General features: G+C 36.2%; 1 protein-coding gene across 15 annotated transcripts; it reads left to right on the top strand.

Moving 5' to 3' along the window:
• The first annotated feature begins 10,823 nt into the window (after positions 1 to 10,823).
• LOC142619851 (uncharacterized) lies at positions 10,824 to 15,470 on the top strand. 15 transcript variants are annotated; one of them, XM_075793175.1, is made up of 5 exons: positions 10,824 to 11,029; positions 11,189 to 11,208; positions 12,918 to 13,143; positions 13,343 to 13,462; positions 14,441 to 15,470. In XM_075793175.1, exons 3-5 carry the CDS (start codon positions 12,960 to 12,962, stop codon positions 15,199 to 15,201), a joined length of 1,065 nt encoding a protein of 354 aa, XP_075649290.1. In that variant the 5' UTR covers positions 10,824 to 11,029; positions 11,189 to 11,208; positions 12,918 to 12,959; the 3' UTR covers positions 15,202 to 15,470. The 15 variants fall into 15 exon arrangements, with proteins under 15 accessions (XP_075649290.1, XP_075649289.1, XP_075649288.1 ...); XM_075793174.1 differs by having other exon boundaries at positions 12,888 to 13,143; XM_075793173.1 differs by having other exon boundaries at positions 12,864 to 13,143.
• The last annotated feature ends 241 nt before the right edge of the window (positions 15,471 to 15,711 follow it).

The following is a 15,711-nucleotide window of genomic DNA, read 5'->3' as shown; positions in this document are numbered from 1 at the left end:
TCTCTAAATGGATAAAAATGATGTTTTTCTTCCTCGCCCTATCAATACTATATTGGAGGGGAATAATAATTACTTATCTTGGTCTTAAGTTATGCACAGTTTTCTTAAGGGTCGCATGCTCTGGCATTATTGTACTGGTATAATCACTATTCCTATGAAGGGGGCAAGTGAAGAAGATACTGTCTTTCTCAGTTGCATGATTGAATGGGATAGTCACAATCACATGATCCTCACATGGATCTGAAACACTTCCATTCCCTCCATCTCCAATCTGTTGGGCAGCTTTAATGATGCAAAATCAGCATGGGATATGTTGGCCAAAAGATATTCCACTACTCACAGATCTATGAAATATTAGTTAGTGGTTGAATTGCATCAACTCAGGCAAGAACCAGGGCAATCCATCAATGACTACTATGATCAGCTTCGCTTCATTTGGGACCAAATTGACCTTTCTGATCCAACCTAGGCATGCTTGAAAGATGCTCACCAATATGCTGCTGTTAGAGATGAATTTCGTCTCTATGAATTCATAATGTCACTTCACAAGGACTATGAGCCCATTCGAGGTCAACTTCTTAATCGCAGTCCTCCTCCCTCTCTTGATACTGCTGTGAATGATTTAGTAAGAGAAGAAACTCGCCTTGCAACTCTTCAAGCCTGGAATAAGTTTAATGTTCTGTCTCTTACTCCTTCTGCTCCACCCATAGAGCAACCTCAGCAATTGTCACAAGCAGACCAACAAAAAGTTCTGCAACTATTGCAAGTGTCTTGGCCACACTATTGAGACTTGTTACCGTCGCCACAAATCTACTGCTGCAGTTGCTAATACTGAGTCTACTCCGCCAATGCCTCCCATTTCAATTGAGTCCCAATCTTCTGGATCCACTATCAACCTCTCACCCACTAAACTACAGGAGATCATAGCTCAGGCTATTCGTATGGCTGGTAATGCATCTCTTTCCACTGCTCTCTCAGTTTTACCCTGTAAGTCTCAAACTTGGCTTTTTGATTCTATCTGTTGCAATCGCATGACACCTCACTCGTCCTTATTCTCCAAACTTAACCCTGCACCACATCCTCTAAATATTCATATAGCTGATGGTTCCACCATGCATGAGAATAGTCTAGGTTTTGTTTTGACCTCTAACATCTCTATTCTTAGGGTCTTCCATGTACCTGACCTATCCTATAATTTGTACTCTGTGGGATAATTAGCTGAACTAGGATATCGCCTTATTTTTTACTATTTTGAGTGTATTGTGCAGGATCCGAGGACGGGACAAGAGCTTGGGATCGGTCCTAGAGTTGGGCGTATGTTTCCCATGGACAATCTTCATCTTCCACCTATTGCTCAGGTGTCTATTGCTGCTACCGCCGTTGTGGTGTATTCCTTACCTTCTCTTGCACTTTAGCATTCTTATCTTGGTCATGCACCCTTTTCTCGGGTACAACAGGTAGCCTCTAAGGGCCTGTTAGGTTCTGTGTCCAAAGACAATTTTGATTGTACTTCATGCTAGTTAGGAAAACAACTAGCTTTACTTTTTAATAATAGTAATTCTATTTCTAATAGTAGTTTTGAGTTAATTCATTCTGATGTTTGGGAACTTTCTTCTGTTGCTAGTATTGATGGATCTCGATATTTTGTTGTTTTTATTGATGATTATTCTCGTTATAGTTAGATCTTTCCTATGAAATCTCGTTCTGAAATTTTGCCAATATACAGTAACTTTGCAAAAATGATTGAAACACAATTCTCCAAATGAATCAAAATTTTTCGTTCTGATAATGCTCTTGAATATACTCAATATGCTTTTCAAGCTCTGTTACACTCCTATGGCACAGTACACCATCTAAATTGTCCAGGTACCTCTCAGCAAAATGGTTGAGCTGAAAGAAAATTTCGTCACATTCTTGACACTGTTTGTGCTTTTCTTCTTTCTGCCAAAGTTCCTCCCCTATTTTAGAGTGAAGCTGCTCTTCATGCTGTTCATGCTATTAACCGCATTCCAAGCACTATCATTCATAATCAAACTTCGTATGAGCGCCTCTTTGGGTCACCCCCTAACTATCATCACCTTCGCTCTTTCGGATCTGCTTGTTTCATTCTTCTTCAGCCTCATGAGCACAACAAATTTGAGCCTCGGTTTAGACTTTGTTGTTTCCTTGGTTATGGCGAAACACAAAAGGGGTATCGGTGTTATGATCCAATCTCTCATCGTCTTCGTGTTTCTTGTAATGTTGTCTTCTGGGAACACCGCTTGTTTGTTGAACTCTCTCATTTTCATTCTTCCCTAACTACCTCATTTGTTTAAGAAGTCTTTCCAGACGAGTCTCATGTTCCTTCTCCAAATACCCTTGATCCTCCTTTGGACTTCTCTATCCAACCTCTAGATATTTTTTATACTTCTTCTAAACAGGTCGAAGGTGAACAGATTGATGACGAGCTACCCTAACTTGAGCTTAGGTCCCCTGCTTCTGCTCCGCCTAAAGATCCTCCACAAGACATTCCACCTCCACAAGACATTCCACCTTATCACTCAACCCGGGTAAGATCCATTCCTACACATTTACTTGATTATCATTGTTACACTGCCCTTGCTACACTCCACAAGCCTCAGACCTATCGTGAGGCCTCCACTGACCCTTTATGGCAGATTGCAATGAAAGAGGAACTTGATGCATTAACCAAAAACCATACTTGAGATTTGGTTACTCTTTCCCCTAGACAGTTTGTGGTTGGTTGTAAGTGGATCTACAAGATTAAGACTCGCTTTGATGGGTCCATTGAGCGCTATAAGGCTCGTCTTGTTGCAAAAGGCTTTACACAGGAGTATGAGATTGATTATGAAGAGATCTTTGCACCAGTTGCTCGCATCTCATCTGTTCGTGCCCTCTTGGCTGTTGCCTCTGCTAGAAAATGGGATCTTTTTCAGATGGAAATTAAAAATGCATTCTTTAATGGGGATTCGAGTGAAGAAGTTTATATGCAACCTCCTCTTGGTCTCTCTGTTGAATCAAACAAGATTTGTCGCCTTCGTCGTGTATTATATGACCTTAAACAAGCTCCATGAGCTTGGTTTGCAAAGTTCAGCTCTACCATCTTTCGCTTGGCTTACACTGCCAGTCCTTATGATTCTGCCTTATTTCTTTGTCGCACTGATAAATGCACCATTTTACTTCTCCTCTATATGGATGATATGATCATAACTGGTGATGACCTCAGTGGCATACAAGAACTCAAGGATTTTCTCAGTCAGCAGTTTTAGATGAAAGATCTTGGACACCTTAGCTATTTCTTGGGTCTTGAAGTCACTTATTCCATAGATGATCTTTATATTACTCAAGCCAAGTATGCTTCTGACCTTTTGTCTCAAGCTGGACTCACTGACAGTAAGATTGTTGACACTCTAGTTGAGTTTAATGCACATCTAACTCCCTCGGGGGGAAACCATTGTCTAATCCTTCTCTTTACAGACGATTGGTTGGCAGCCTAATTTATCTCACAGTTACTCGTCCAGACATTTCCTATGCTGTTTATCAGGTAAGCCAGTATTTATCTGCTCCACGATCAACTCACTATGCTGTTGTTCTATGCTTCCATGGTCTTTTCTACTCAGCTCAATCTCCTTTTGTACTCCGTGCATTCTCTGATGCTGATTGGGCAAGAGATCCCACTGATTGCAGGTCCACCACTGGCTATTGTTTCCTTCTTGGCTCTTCCTTGATTTCTTGGCGAAGTAAGAAACAAATCTTTGTGGCCCGCTCCAGTACTGAAACAAAATATTGTGCCCTTGCTGATACCACATCTGAGCTCCTTTGGCTACGATGGCTTCTTAAGGACTTAGGTGTGTCTACATCCTCTCTTACTCCTTTTTATTATGATAATTAGAGTGTCATTCATATTACTCACAATGATATCTTCCATGAACGGACAAAATATATTGAGATTGATTGTCATTTTATTTGTTATCATCTTGTTCATGGTGCTCTCAAGCTCTTCTCTGTCTCCTCCAAAGATCAACTTGCAGATATCTTCACCAAGTCATATCCTAAGGGACGCCTTCGTGATTTAGTTGACAACCTCAAGCTGGTCTCACATCCACCTTGAGTTTGAGGGAGGCTGTTAACATGTATAGTATTGTGGGCTTTAGGCCCAACTAGTTTACTTGTATAACACACATTCTTGTACTACACTCTTACTTGTACTGCACTTATATCTACTTGTACTGCACTCATATGCCTCCTATATAAAGACACTCATGTATACTCTTTCAGTGAGAAATACAATACAATCATTCAATATTTCTAACAAAGACATTGACATCCCATTATAAGAAGAACTAGCTCATCATCCCCAAATTTGTCACTCTAATTAGGTAAGCAATTGAAGCCTCAAATTATAACACGTGCTCAATCAAACTTTGTAAAAGCTGATTTAAGGGCCTCACTCAGGAACACACAATCAGACTGGTGCTTTGCAAGTATTGCCACAGTTCCATCATTCCATGCCAAAGTTCTCATTAGAAAAAAGGGGCTATGGGTGAAAAGATGTGTGAGGTTTGGGAAGAAATAAAAATTAAGTGAAACAAGAAGATTTGAAAAAAAAATGGTGGATGGAATGAAATGATCAAAACACAAGTTGGCTACCGGGATATATTGGTTTAGGAAGAACAAGAAGATATGGGAATGGTAGGTAGTCTGTTCTTTTTTTTTTGATAATCGGTAGGTAGTCTGTTCTTAGAGCAACCACAGTGGTTGCAAAAATGTGTAAAATACAAAAAGTGCTCAATTTTGCACATTTTAACCCAAAAAATCCCACGTCAATCTTTGTAAAAATGTGCAAATATACACCAGGGTCTTGCAAATGAACAGTAACCGTGCATATATACACGATTAAGCACTCACATCAGTGGGTGTAAAATAGAAAAAGATGCAAAATTTACACAATATTTCCTAAATCTGCTCTGCATAAGTCCGACTATAGTTGTGTAACACATTTGCTACAATAACCATGCAAATATGCACGGTTACTATAGATGTGTATATCCTATTTTATTAATTTTTTTTTCTCACCTCTGCTTTCATTAGTCTCTCTTTCCCCCCCACATACTCTCAAAACCGCCTAACCACCACTCAATCACCACCACCACAACCCATCACAACCCATGATATTCCAATCACAAAATCAACCAAAAACAAAGAAAAATCAAACCAAAAATCAATCCAAACCCAAAATCAAACCTTCAATGGAAAACTCAACAACTTAGAACCCAAAATCAAACTTTCAACAAAAAACCCATCAACCCAAACTCAAATTAAAGCCGCCGTCACCACTGCCATGAAGAGCTTGCTGCTTTCTTTGCTCGTGGAGAGCTTGCTGCTGCCATTAGAGAAGAGAGAAACAAGTGCTTGAGAGCTAGGACAAAGGAAAAGATCAAAAAAAGAAAAAAAAAAGAAAAGGAAAAGAAAAGAAGAGAACAGACCGTGGGAGAGGAAGTAGAGAAAAGATGTGGTTTTGTGAGATGAAAAAGGAAAAAATATAAGAGATGGTCAGATGTTTTAGTGGTGAGAGTTAAAAGTGAGGGGAAAGGAAGCTTCCTTACTTGTAAATATCTTTTAATATAATTTAATTATAAAAGAATTATAATTGAGGTTTTTTTTTTTTCAAACAAAGCATGATTTTATTTGGAATTTTATTAAAGTCTATATTAAATTTTTTAATTCAAATCAGTGCCTTTTTTAAAACTAAAATCATACTAATAGTAAATTATATATATTTATATATATATATATATATATATATATATATATATATATATATATATATATATATATATATCTCTATTGCTTAACTCTAAAACGATACACCGAAATATTTCATTTATAGCAAAATGATGGTCAAAAACACTGATCTGTCGCTTGTCGCCAAAGCCACTATTTTGGTGGTCAAGCCACAAGTGCTAGCAGCACGGTGGGCGAAGACACCGATCTAGTGGCAGTTGCCAGAAACACTATTTCAGAGGTTTGACTATCAAACCTCCATCACAAGTGGCTCTATTGGCTGAGCCACTGGTGTTGGTAGTTTACTTAAAATATAAATTTAAATTAAAAAAGTATGACCATTAGGGAAAATAATAAGAAATTGAAGAAGAATGAATATTTTATTGAAATATCTTGTAACATAGATAAACTGATGTGAGTGTTTTGTAAAAAGTGATGGTGTAAAATAGAAAAAGTAGGTTTTTTGTGTAAAATAGACGAAACTTTTAGAAGAGTTGATGCGGTTGATGCAGTTGTTCATTGTGCAAATGATTTTTTTTCTCTCTCCTCTACAACAGGCAGCAGCTTCCCCAACGTCTACAACAACCCAGCGTGGCAGGATAAGAAGAAGGAAGCATAAAATAACCACCAAACACCGCAACCTAACACAAAAAATTAACTCAAAATCAATGGAAAAGAAATTAGAAAACCCAATTCAAAATCAAGACAAACCCATTGAAAAACCCAACTCAAAATCAATCAAAACTCACTGGACAACCCAACCCAAAATCATCAAAATCGTTCTAAATCTAGATCCAAATTCATCAAACCCATATACAAATTCATATATATAATCAAACCAAAATTGAAAGAAGAGGAAGGAGAAGAAGAAGAAGAAAGAAGAAGATGCTGAAGAAGAGGAAGAAAAACCCAAACTGAAATTTTGCTTTCTCCGCCCAAAATTACCGCCCTTAATCAAACCCAACCCAAAATTATCACCTATAATAAAAGCATAAAACTCAAATTGTAAAAGAAGAAGGGGAAAAAAAAAAGATTCTCAAAAAAAAAAAAAGAAAAAAAAAAAAGAAGGAGAAGAAAGAGAGGCGGAGATAGAGATAAGGATTGAAGAAGGGAGTGTATTATGACTCAGAGAAAAAAGAAGGGGGTGTTAGGTGGGGGTAAGGTGGGAAATAATAGAAAATGGGAGAAGAAATATTATTTTAATAAAAATAGTGTGTATAATAGATAAATTGATGTGGGTGTTTTGTAAAAGTGATGGTGTAAAATAAAAAAAAGTAAGTTTTTTTTATGTAAAATAGACGAAATATTTTAGATATGCTGATGTGATGTGGTTGCAAACTATAGTAAGGAGCTTTTATAAAATCCAGAGATTGGGTTGTGATCTCTTGAAAGGGTGCAAAGGCAATTTAACAAATAGTTGGTGTGCAACTTGAAAGTTGAACCAATTGGAGAAAGCTTTTCCTGAACTCTTTAATGTCTTCAAGCAATATTTCAATTTTTTTTTTTAATAATGTCGATTCAAGTCGGTTGTTGGCTTGGTAATTCCCCATCCATTAGTATTTTCATCTGCTTTTGTTTTTTATTATGAAATAATACTTGTAATCATACAAATTTTATATACTTCATAACCATTTTAAAATTGTGGAACCTGGAAAAATCTCCTATCTTTAACTAAGCCTCGTTTGGTTTGCACGGAAAAGAAAAAAAAATTTGGGTCTGGCATTTTTTAGCAAATACGGATTTTAGCAATTTTTTCTTTAAAATTGAGTCCTATGGCACCATTCACATATTTAAAAATTATTTTGCTACAGTATTTTCAGTTTTCAACAATTATTTTCCTTGCATTTTACGTTTTGTATGTGGGTCTCATGGGTACTATTCACGGATCTACACAAGTCATCCAAACACAGATTTCAATATAAATTTGGGTCTCATAGTACTATTCACATATTTAAAAATTATTTTGTTACAGTATTTTCAGCAATAAATTTTTAATTTTCAGCAAATAAGCAGTATTTGAACACACACTTAAATTGAACTACATGTCTACACAAAAAACTTATGGAGGTTGGAGAGGCAGTACTTCTATTATTTTTTACCTAGCTAACCCGAATATATAGATGGATTTGGTTTAATTGAATACATGATTTATTTTTAGTTCAAATGATATGTATGCTAATATATAATCTAATCGGGAAAAATCACCAGCACACTGAACAAAGCAATTTCCTATTTGATCTGAACTACATGGGTAACTTAACATAATTAGAGCACTTTATAGTAAATGGATTGTAGGGAATTACTATGAAATTTCTAACATGTGAGAAACAAAATAGAGAGAAAAACACACGCTAAAGAAAAATAATTATACGCATAAGACAATATTTACGTGGTTCGGCAATTTGCCTACGTCCACGGAGTTATAGGGATTTCACTATCATCAGGAAAAAAATACAAAGTGCGGCTATAGTCTTTTTTCTCTCTCAAAAACAACAACCGCGAAACCCTAATCACAAAACAACGTTTTCTACATCTTGCGTACATGATTCACAATGGGCTACAAAATGAGCCAAGACTTGCTAATCATAAGAAATAAGAATATACAGACAGAAGAAGATTTAAAAAAAAGAAAAGAAAAGAATATCTGGGAAGGGAAAATGAAGTACGTATAATCTTTAGCGTGTTTCTCATGTAGCACTTTAGGAAAAGAAAAGCATTCATTGAGAGCTTGGAATTGATATTTGGAATATAGTTCACAGAAATGTGGATCCACAAGAGGCCGAGAAGGTATCTCATCTCATTAGACTACTCTCTTACAACATGTGCAATGCACACATTCTTATGTTGTGAGAGACTGGTCTCATTATTATTTTTTCCAATCCAACCTCCCAAAACTTAAAATCTTAACGTACCATCATAGCCCTCTCATAGCAAAAAATAGGCATGCTTAGTCTGCCACAAGTTATATTTTAAGGGTAATGTTGATGAGTGTTCTTAAAGCAATGATTAATAATCAATTTTAGGAAAGTTTTGACATCATATTTATAAGAAATGAAAAAAGATGTCAAAATATTAATTGCTTTATTTTTTTCTTTTTCCATAAAAATTTTCTTCTAATAGATTGTTAACCAGTACCCTAAGAGGACCTGTTAGCATTTTCCATATCTTAATATCTTTCACATATTACCAATTTTTTAGGAAAAGTAAATGTTTGGATAGGGACACAATAATTTAGGATTTTTTATTTATAGAAAGAGTAATGTTAGGAGTACAATATTTTTCGCAATTCTTGACTTAGTAACATCGTTTTCAATGGATAAACTTTTGATACTACTTTTATCACGTAATAATCACAATAAGTGATGTTAACATTTTTTTTGGTGCATAGTCAATCACAATCACAATCAAAATCAGATTGGATTAAAAAATGACCCATTTTTATCCACATTCAATCCATTGACAGATCTTATATAAGGCAATGCTAGCAGTAATAATAAAGGTTTTAGCTGCTGTTCTTTCTTTTTAATGGAACAATTGAACATTTTTTTTTTTGTAATTTATTGTCACAAACCCCCCATCGGTACGAATTTATGAACGCCTTTCAGCGTTAGGAACTCTTGTCGGACAAGGCAATATATAATAAAGATTATGCCAACATATTTGTCAATTGTCATACACTTTTTGGAGCATGAATAAAGGAGTGTACTGAAATAATGTTCTACTATGGATGTTAGATGAAAATTAAATCGAGTTTGTTGAGGATTTGGGTACGCAAAACGTGTTTCTCTATTACTGTGTTTGGACTTTGGTGTTTTACTGGGGAAAATAAAATCTTAAGAAAAGGGAAAGATTCTTGGAAGGATACGGATTGTGTTTCCACTTTCCCCCCAAAAGTAAAGCTTGAGATCTCTCTCTCTCTCTCTCTCTCTCTCTCTCATTAGTCCATCAAAGATCCGCTGTCATCATAGTGTTCTTAATATAATTTCATTCTTCTAATTCTTAAATCTTTACATTTTTTGGTGCTATATAGAGATCTCATCTCAAATCTTTTGTATGAGGAAATTAGCTAACTTAACCCTTTTTTCTTTTCAGCTAATACAAGAATCCTTGATCTGTGATCCAATTATTACAAGGCTTTTTTTTTTAATCAAATGTCTTTGTGCATGTGTGGGAGGTTTCAAACCGATCTCACTTGTATTAAGAAGTAACAGAAATACAAATAAACAAATATCCTTTAAATTGAAAGTAATTTAAACTTATATAATTTACAATTGTTGTTATTAGGATAAAATATAATTAACACCCTTGAAATTTGAGCTGATGTCATTTAGGCATCAAACAAATCCCACTTATATTAAAAAGTAATAAAAGTAAATATTTTTTAACTTGAAACTGATTTGACCCATATAATTTTACGATTATTATTATTAGGGTAAAATATAATTAACACCCTTGAGATTTTGTTTAATTTAATGTCAATCAGATTTAAAACTTTTCAAAATTGACCAACTTGGATCTTGAACTGTTACTTTTTTTCCCCTCTCTTACAGTGATTAGAAACCAAGTTAATTAGTTTTGAAAAGTTTTAATTTTGGCTGGTTGACATTAATACAAACATAAGGAAATATTAACTACATCTTTACCCTCTTTAATAATCATTAACCTTGAGAACATGCTTCTCACTCATTAATCAAACAAACACCAACCTTCCTTTCATAAAAAGCATCTAAAATCCTTACACCCTGTTTGGCATATGCGACTACCGTCACAGATTTTTAAAGGCCAAAATAAAATAAAATAAAATAAAGTACGAGAGAGAGAGATGATAAAGTAACCAACTGTATAACGGAAGCAACAGAAAACGAAAGATAAAGAGAAGACTCAGGGACAGAGAGACACGGATTGCCAACAGAATATTTGACCGTCTACATAGGGCAATTATAATCCACGTGTTACGATTACGTGGCAACAACACAATTTCCCCCATATTATCGATTTTTCATAATAGTAATAGTATTTGTATATTTTTCGTAACTGAAAATCGTGGCAAGCAAAAGCCGCCATTTCAAAAAAACCCTCACCCCACCCCCCTCTGGTTTTTTTCACTTTTTTTTTTAGAGAGAGAAAGTGAAAGCGAAGGAGAGGAGAGAGAGAGAGTGAGAAGGGTAGAGGTGAAAAACGATGGAGCTCTTTATGAGATAGAGAGAGAATCGGAAGCAAACCCTAATCTCTCTCATCGAATGAGGTTCGTTCTATATCTTTCTTTCTTTCTTTCTCTCGATGATTCTAGAATACCTCCTCTGGATTTTTGTTCCTTTCCGCCATTTTTGTTCGAATCTGTTGCTGTAGTTTCTGTTTCAGATTTTTGTTTTATTTAAATAAATTGATTTTTTTTTTTGTTTAGGTTTTGGAAGCGTTTGAAAAGTACAGATTTGTTTTTTTTCTTCTTGTGTTTTTTTATGGTTGTGGTTTGCGTAATATTGGATTGTAGATAATACATACTCTGAGCTTCGATTTTCTATGTTTTTATTTTTTTTGGATTAAATAGAGAACAACAGGTTTAGCTGAAATGTAGAATATGCTGATTTCTTGTTTGATGAAATTCCTGAACAAAAATGTGTTGCGCATTGTAGCTTTGAAATGTAAGATTAGGATGGAGCTAGATTTGTTCAGCAAGCGCGTCTAGGCAATGTGAAAATTGTGTGTTTTATAATTCGTGAATTATAGATTGAAAATAGTAGAACTTTTTCTGGAAGTGAGGTGGTTTAGGAGAAATTGTTTGCCGTTTCTTATTAGTCAAAGTGGTGTTTTTGGGTGATTGGAAAGAATCTGATTTTTTTTGTATTTATATTGATTGTTACATTTACAAGACATTTGGTCTTCTCTGTCAGTGTATTTTTTGTTTTTACCCGTGAAGCATTCAGGTTAGAAATTTTTTGTGTCGCGGTGTATTGGGTGGAGATTCTTTTGCAAATTTGTGCTTCCATTTTGTGCTTAGATGTTGCCAAAGTTGTTTGAAAGATGAGTTGGTTCTGCCTTTTCCAAGTAAATCATAAGCTCAGTAATGTAATATTTGAGGAAGGTGGTGTTACGCCTCTGCTGAGGATATACCATTAAATTAACTAGGAATGTAGCGACTACTTTAGATGAGAAGCCTGGTGATGCAGTTTAAGGAAAATTGCCTCATGGAACTACTTGAGATGCTCATATAATTCATGAGTTTGTGGTGGGTTTCATGACATGGTAGAAAGTTAAAATTTTTTGACATTTCTTTTCATTGGTTTTTGTTTATATAATCTTGATTAATGTTCAATAAAAAGAATCATTGTTTTTTAGAAAAGCTCTGACTATTTTGTGCTCTGGAGTACAATTGTAACATTAGGAAAAAAATCCCGGGGCCCTTCATATTTGAAAAGGGATTGAGTTGACAGATACTTGAATGGATTTAGAGCCTTTTTAGCAATTATGTTGTGCATGACTTCTTCTTCTTTTAAAAAAATTCTTTTTAAAGGATTATCCTTCATAATTGAAAACAATTCTTTGATCTCTAATTTGTTCCCAATGTAACAATGAAAGTTGTGTCTTGTGTCTTGCGTGTAAAGAACTGGGGAAAAAAAAAGAAGATAGAAAGAAAGAAAGAAAGAAAGAAGAAGAAGGGAAATCTCCAAAAATCACAAAGTTTGTCCTTCTGACAAATTACGCCCTGACTTTTTAATTTTACCATTTTAAACCCCAAACTTTGCAAGCCATGACAATCTAAACATTATCCATATCTATTAAAAATCACTAACATAGAACTTATATTTGTTTGTTATCACTTCAACTCTTCTCTATTAAAGCCGGAGGTCTCAAGTTTAATCCACCACACTATTAGTCCATGGGGTTTCCGGGTTTATATATAAAGCTTTTATTTCTCTACCAGGATTTTCCTCTATCTTTATGGTCTTGTGCAGTATCTCCCTGTCTCAAAGTTTCCTAAGTTTTAGTTTTTTGCCTTCCCAATCAATGTGATCTCTTTTTTTTTTTTTTTTCTCTTAAAAGTGTCAAAATCTATTAAACTTGTCTCTTTCCTGATGCAGTTTCAGCTAATTTGTCTGTCATAGCAATGCAATTTTGGTGCATTGTCAATGTAGGTCATATTTTGATGATTCAGAATTTTTCTCCCCAACACTAAAATGAAACCAAGGGCAAATGAGGTACCGAGAGCTCAGAAGTCACAGAGTGTTCAGGGTGAAGGGCCAAATTGGATTATCATTGCTGGTGGTGCCTTGTTAAGTGCATTGTCAATTCGCCTTGGTTACAAGCTGAAGCAGGCACTTGATGTGAGGCAGCAAGAGAACGCTAGTAATGGTTTGAAAGGTCTCATATTATGTATAGCACTTGCAAATTGTCTTTTGAGATGTGCCTACTCCTGGAAGTGGTATCTTGTGTCAAAGCTGCATACAACACCTCTCTCACATAGGGGTGGGTCCAATGCTTCTGAGGTCTATGCCCATGTGAGAGTGGTGTTGTTTGCATCTGTACACAAAATAATAAATCCTGCTCCTGACTATGAAAGTTGTTTACTACTCAGGTAACGGGAAATCCTCTGACAGAAGGAAGGCTGCTGGTTCCCGCTTGCATTCTAACGTGTATTCATTTGCACAAGAAGATGATGGCTGCTTCAATTGCATTTCAGGTGTGACTCTGTGCTTTAGTTATATTTTTAACTTTATGAAAACTAAAGATAAGTTGTAAGTTCCATATCAAACACTTGGTGGTGATTTAAGTCTATCTCTTGACATGGCAACACTTGATATGGTGTCAGAGTATAGAATAGCATCTGTAGCTTACCCAGTGTCGCCTTCTTTCCATTTTGAATTTTGGCTTCTTTTTTCTTTTTCTTTTTTTTTTTTGGGGGGGGGGGGGGGGAGGAGGTGGTGGGGAGGTAGAACCATTTAGGTTATAGAGGAAGAGCAAATGATAAGATAGGAATGCTTAATTCTCACTCTGTACTCTTAAAGGCCTTTGTTTTGTTGTCAAACCCCCATCCATGAGAGCGCATTTCTTTTTTTTCTTTCAAGGGGGGCCAGAAATTAGAAGGTTTTAGCTTTGCTCCAAGTGTATGTTGTTCATGATGACTAGAATGGTAGGAGAAGGCAGAGTGTTTTTTTAGGATGCAATGTAGATGCTGTGATATGCATTCTTCTATTTGATTTTTAAATGGCATGGGGTAAAGAGGAGAAATGGGGCAAAATCACTGAGAAGCTTGAAAGCACATGAAGAAAGAGATCACTCATGAAACTCATATTTTTGAATGATTGTGTTCCTCTCAAGTCTTAATACGTCTACTTCTTATTTTTGGCTTGAAAATCCTCTCATCTTATTTTTGTAAGACCCAGCCAGCTTCATTGCTCAAACTTTCTTCCAGTATCATCAGTATATGTTGCTTGGCCCCTTTGATGCCATGGGGGTCTGGCAAATCCTCTTTTCTCTATTAGAATCTGTTACTCTTCCTCTTGATTAATGCATTTGTCTTGTTGGGTGATTGCATTGCCATTATAGTTGTTCTAGCCTTACATCAATGTTCCGTACATAGCTTCGTTTCACTTTTTTGGAGAAGTTTGGTAAGTAGATTCTACAATCATATGCTTAATTCTTTCTCTTTTTCCCATAGGTAATAATCACTTTGAAACAGGAACTGAAGGCATCATGGAGATAAAGTGCCCACCCAATGGCCAGATGATGACTGAATCTGATGGAGCTCTTCCTTTGGTCACTGTTCCCCCTCCTGAATTTAACAAGGATAATGGTGTTATTTGGTCATCTTCTCCTGATCGCCTTGAATTGCCTCCAAAGCGATTCCACCATTCAAACTGCTCAGACTCTCCGTGTGTCTCAGAATCTGGCTCTGATATTTTTACCAAGCGAGAAGTAATACATAAACTGAGGCAGCAGCTGAAGAGAAGAGATGATATGATACTGGAGATGCAAGATCAGATTGTGGAGTTGCAGAATTCACTAAATGCTCAGCTGGCACATTCGACACATCTGCAGTCACAGCTTGATGCCACAAACAGGGACTTATTTGATTCTGAGAGAGAGATCCAGAGACTGAGGAAGGCAATTGCGGATCACTGTGTGGCACATGCGGGCCCCAACGACAAGCCTTCCTCACCAACAATTTGGCCATCTGAGGCAAGAAATGGCCATGCAAATGGGTATCTTGATGGTGAGAGCAATTTTGAGCTGCCAGAGAAAGGAAAGGGAGATGGGGAGAGGATTGAGATGCTTAAGAGAGAAGTAGGAGATTTGAAGGACGTGATAGAAGGGAAAGAATATTTACTGCAAAACTACAAGGAGCAAAGGGCTGAGCTTTCCATGAAGATCAAGGACTTGCAGAATAGATTGGATTCTCAACTTCCTAATATTTTGTAGGCGATTGTGTATCCTTGCTTTTTCTCCTTTACCTTCTTCATATCAAGGCTCCAAAATTTGAAGCTTCGATTTCACCTTTCTTTTCCCACAATATCTAGTTTAGTTAAATTTTTTGGTGGTGTGTTCCTTGGTGGTGCATGTGTGCGAGTGTATATGAGTGAGATTTGTGGTTTGAAAGTAAAAGGCATGCATAGCTGCCGGGTCAATCTCTCGATGCTAGTGTACCATCTGTTTGTTTCTTGAGAAATGTTTGCTCTCTTTTTAGACTGCGGCTGATGAATTTCCTCCTAGGGTCAAGTTTTATTTTACTCATAGTCATACACCCCTGCGGTGACAGAGAGAACCGCCAACCCGAAGAATCTGTTACATATTTCGAACAATCAGTTCCAAATTTCCAATACACCTATCTATCACTTACAACCTCGCATTAAATTATCACCCAAATCAAGTTGATGTAGGTTTTTGGGCCAGAAAGCTACAGTATTTCCAAGACCGCTTTCGAAAAAAGGT

The sequence above is a fragment of the Castanea sativa genome, chromosome 12 (assembly GCF_040712315.1).
Source record: "Castanea sativa cultivar Marrone di Chiusa Pesio chromosome 12, ASM4071231v1".
Lineage (NCBI taxonomy): Eukaryota > Viridiplantae > Streptophyta > Magnoliopsida > Fagales > Fagaceae > Castanea > Castanea sativa.
The sequence above is the reverse complement of the archived record's forward strand: the minus strand, read 5'-3'. Positions and strand labels throughout refer to the sequence as shown.

Bases quoted from the DNA above. Each gene is read 5' to 3' on its own strand.
- LOC142619851 (XM_075793177.1), top strand. From the start codon at position 12,960: ATGAAACCAAGGGCAAATGAGGTACCGAGAGCTCAGAAGTCACAGAGT. The intron at 13,144-13,342 runs GTCTCATATTAT...TGACTATGAAAG, and splicing joins CGCTAGTAATGGTTTGAAAG to TTGTTTACTACTCAGGTAAC. The intron at 13,463-14,440 runs GTGTGACTCTGT...TTTTTCCCATAG, and splicing joins CTGCTTCAATTGCATTTCAG to GTAATAATCACTTTGAAACA.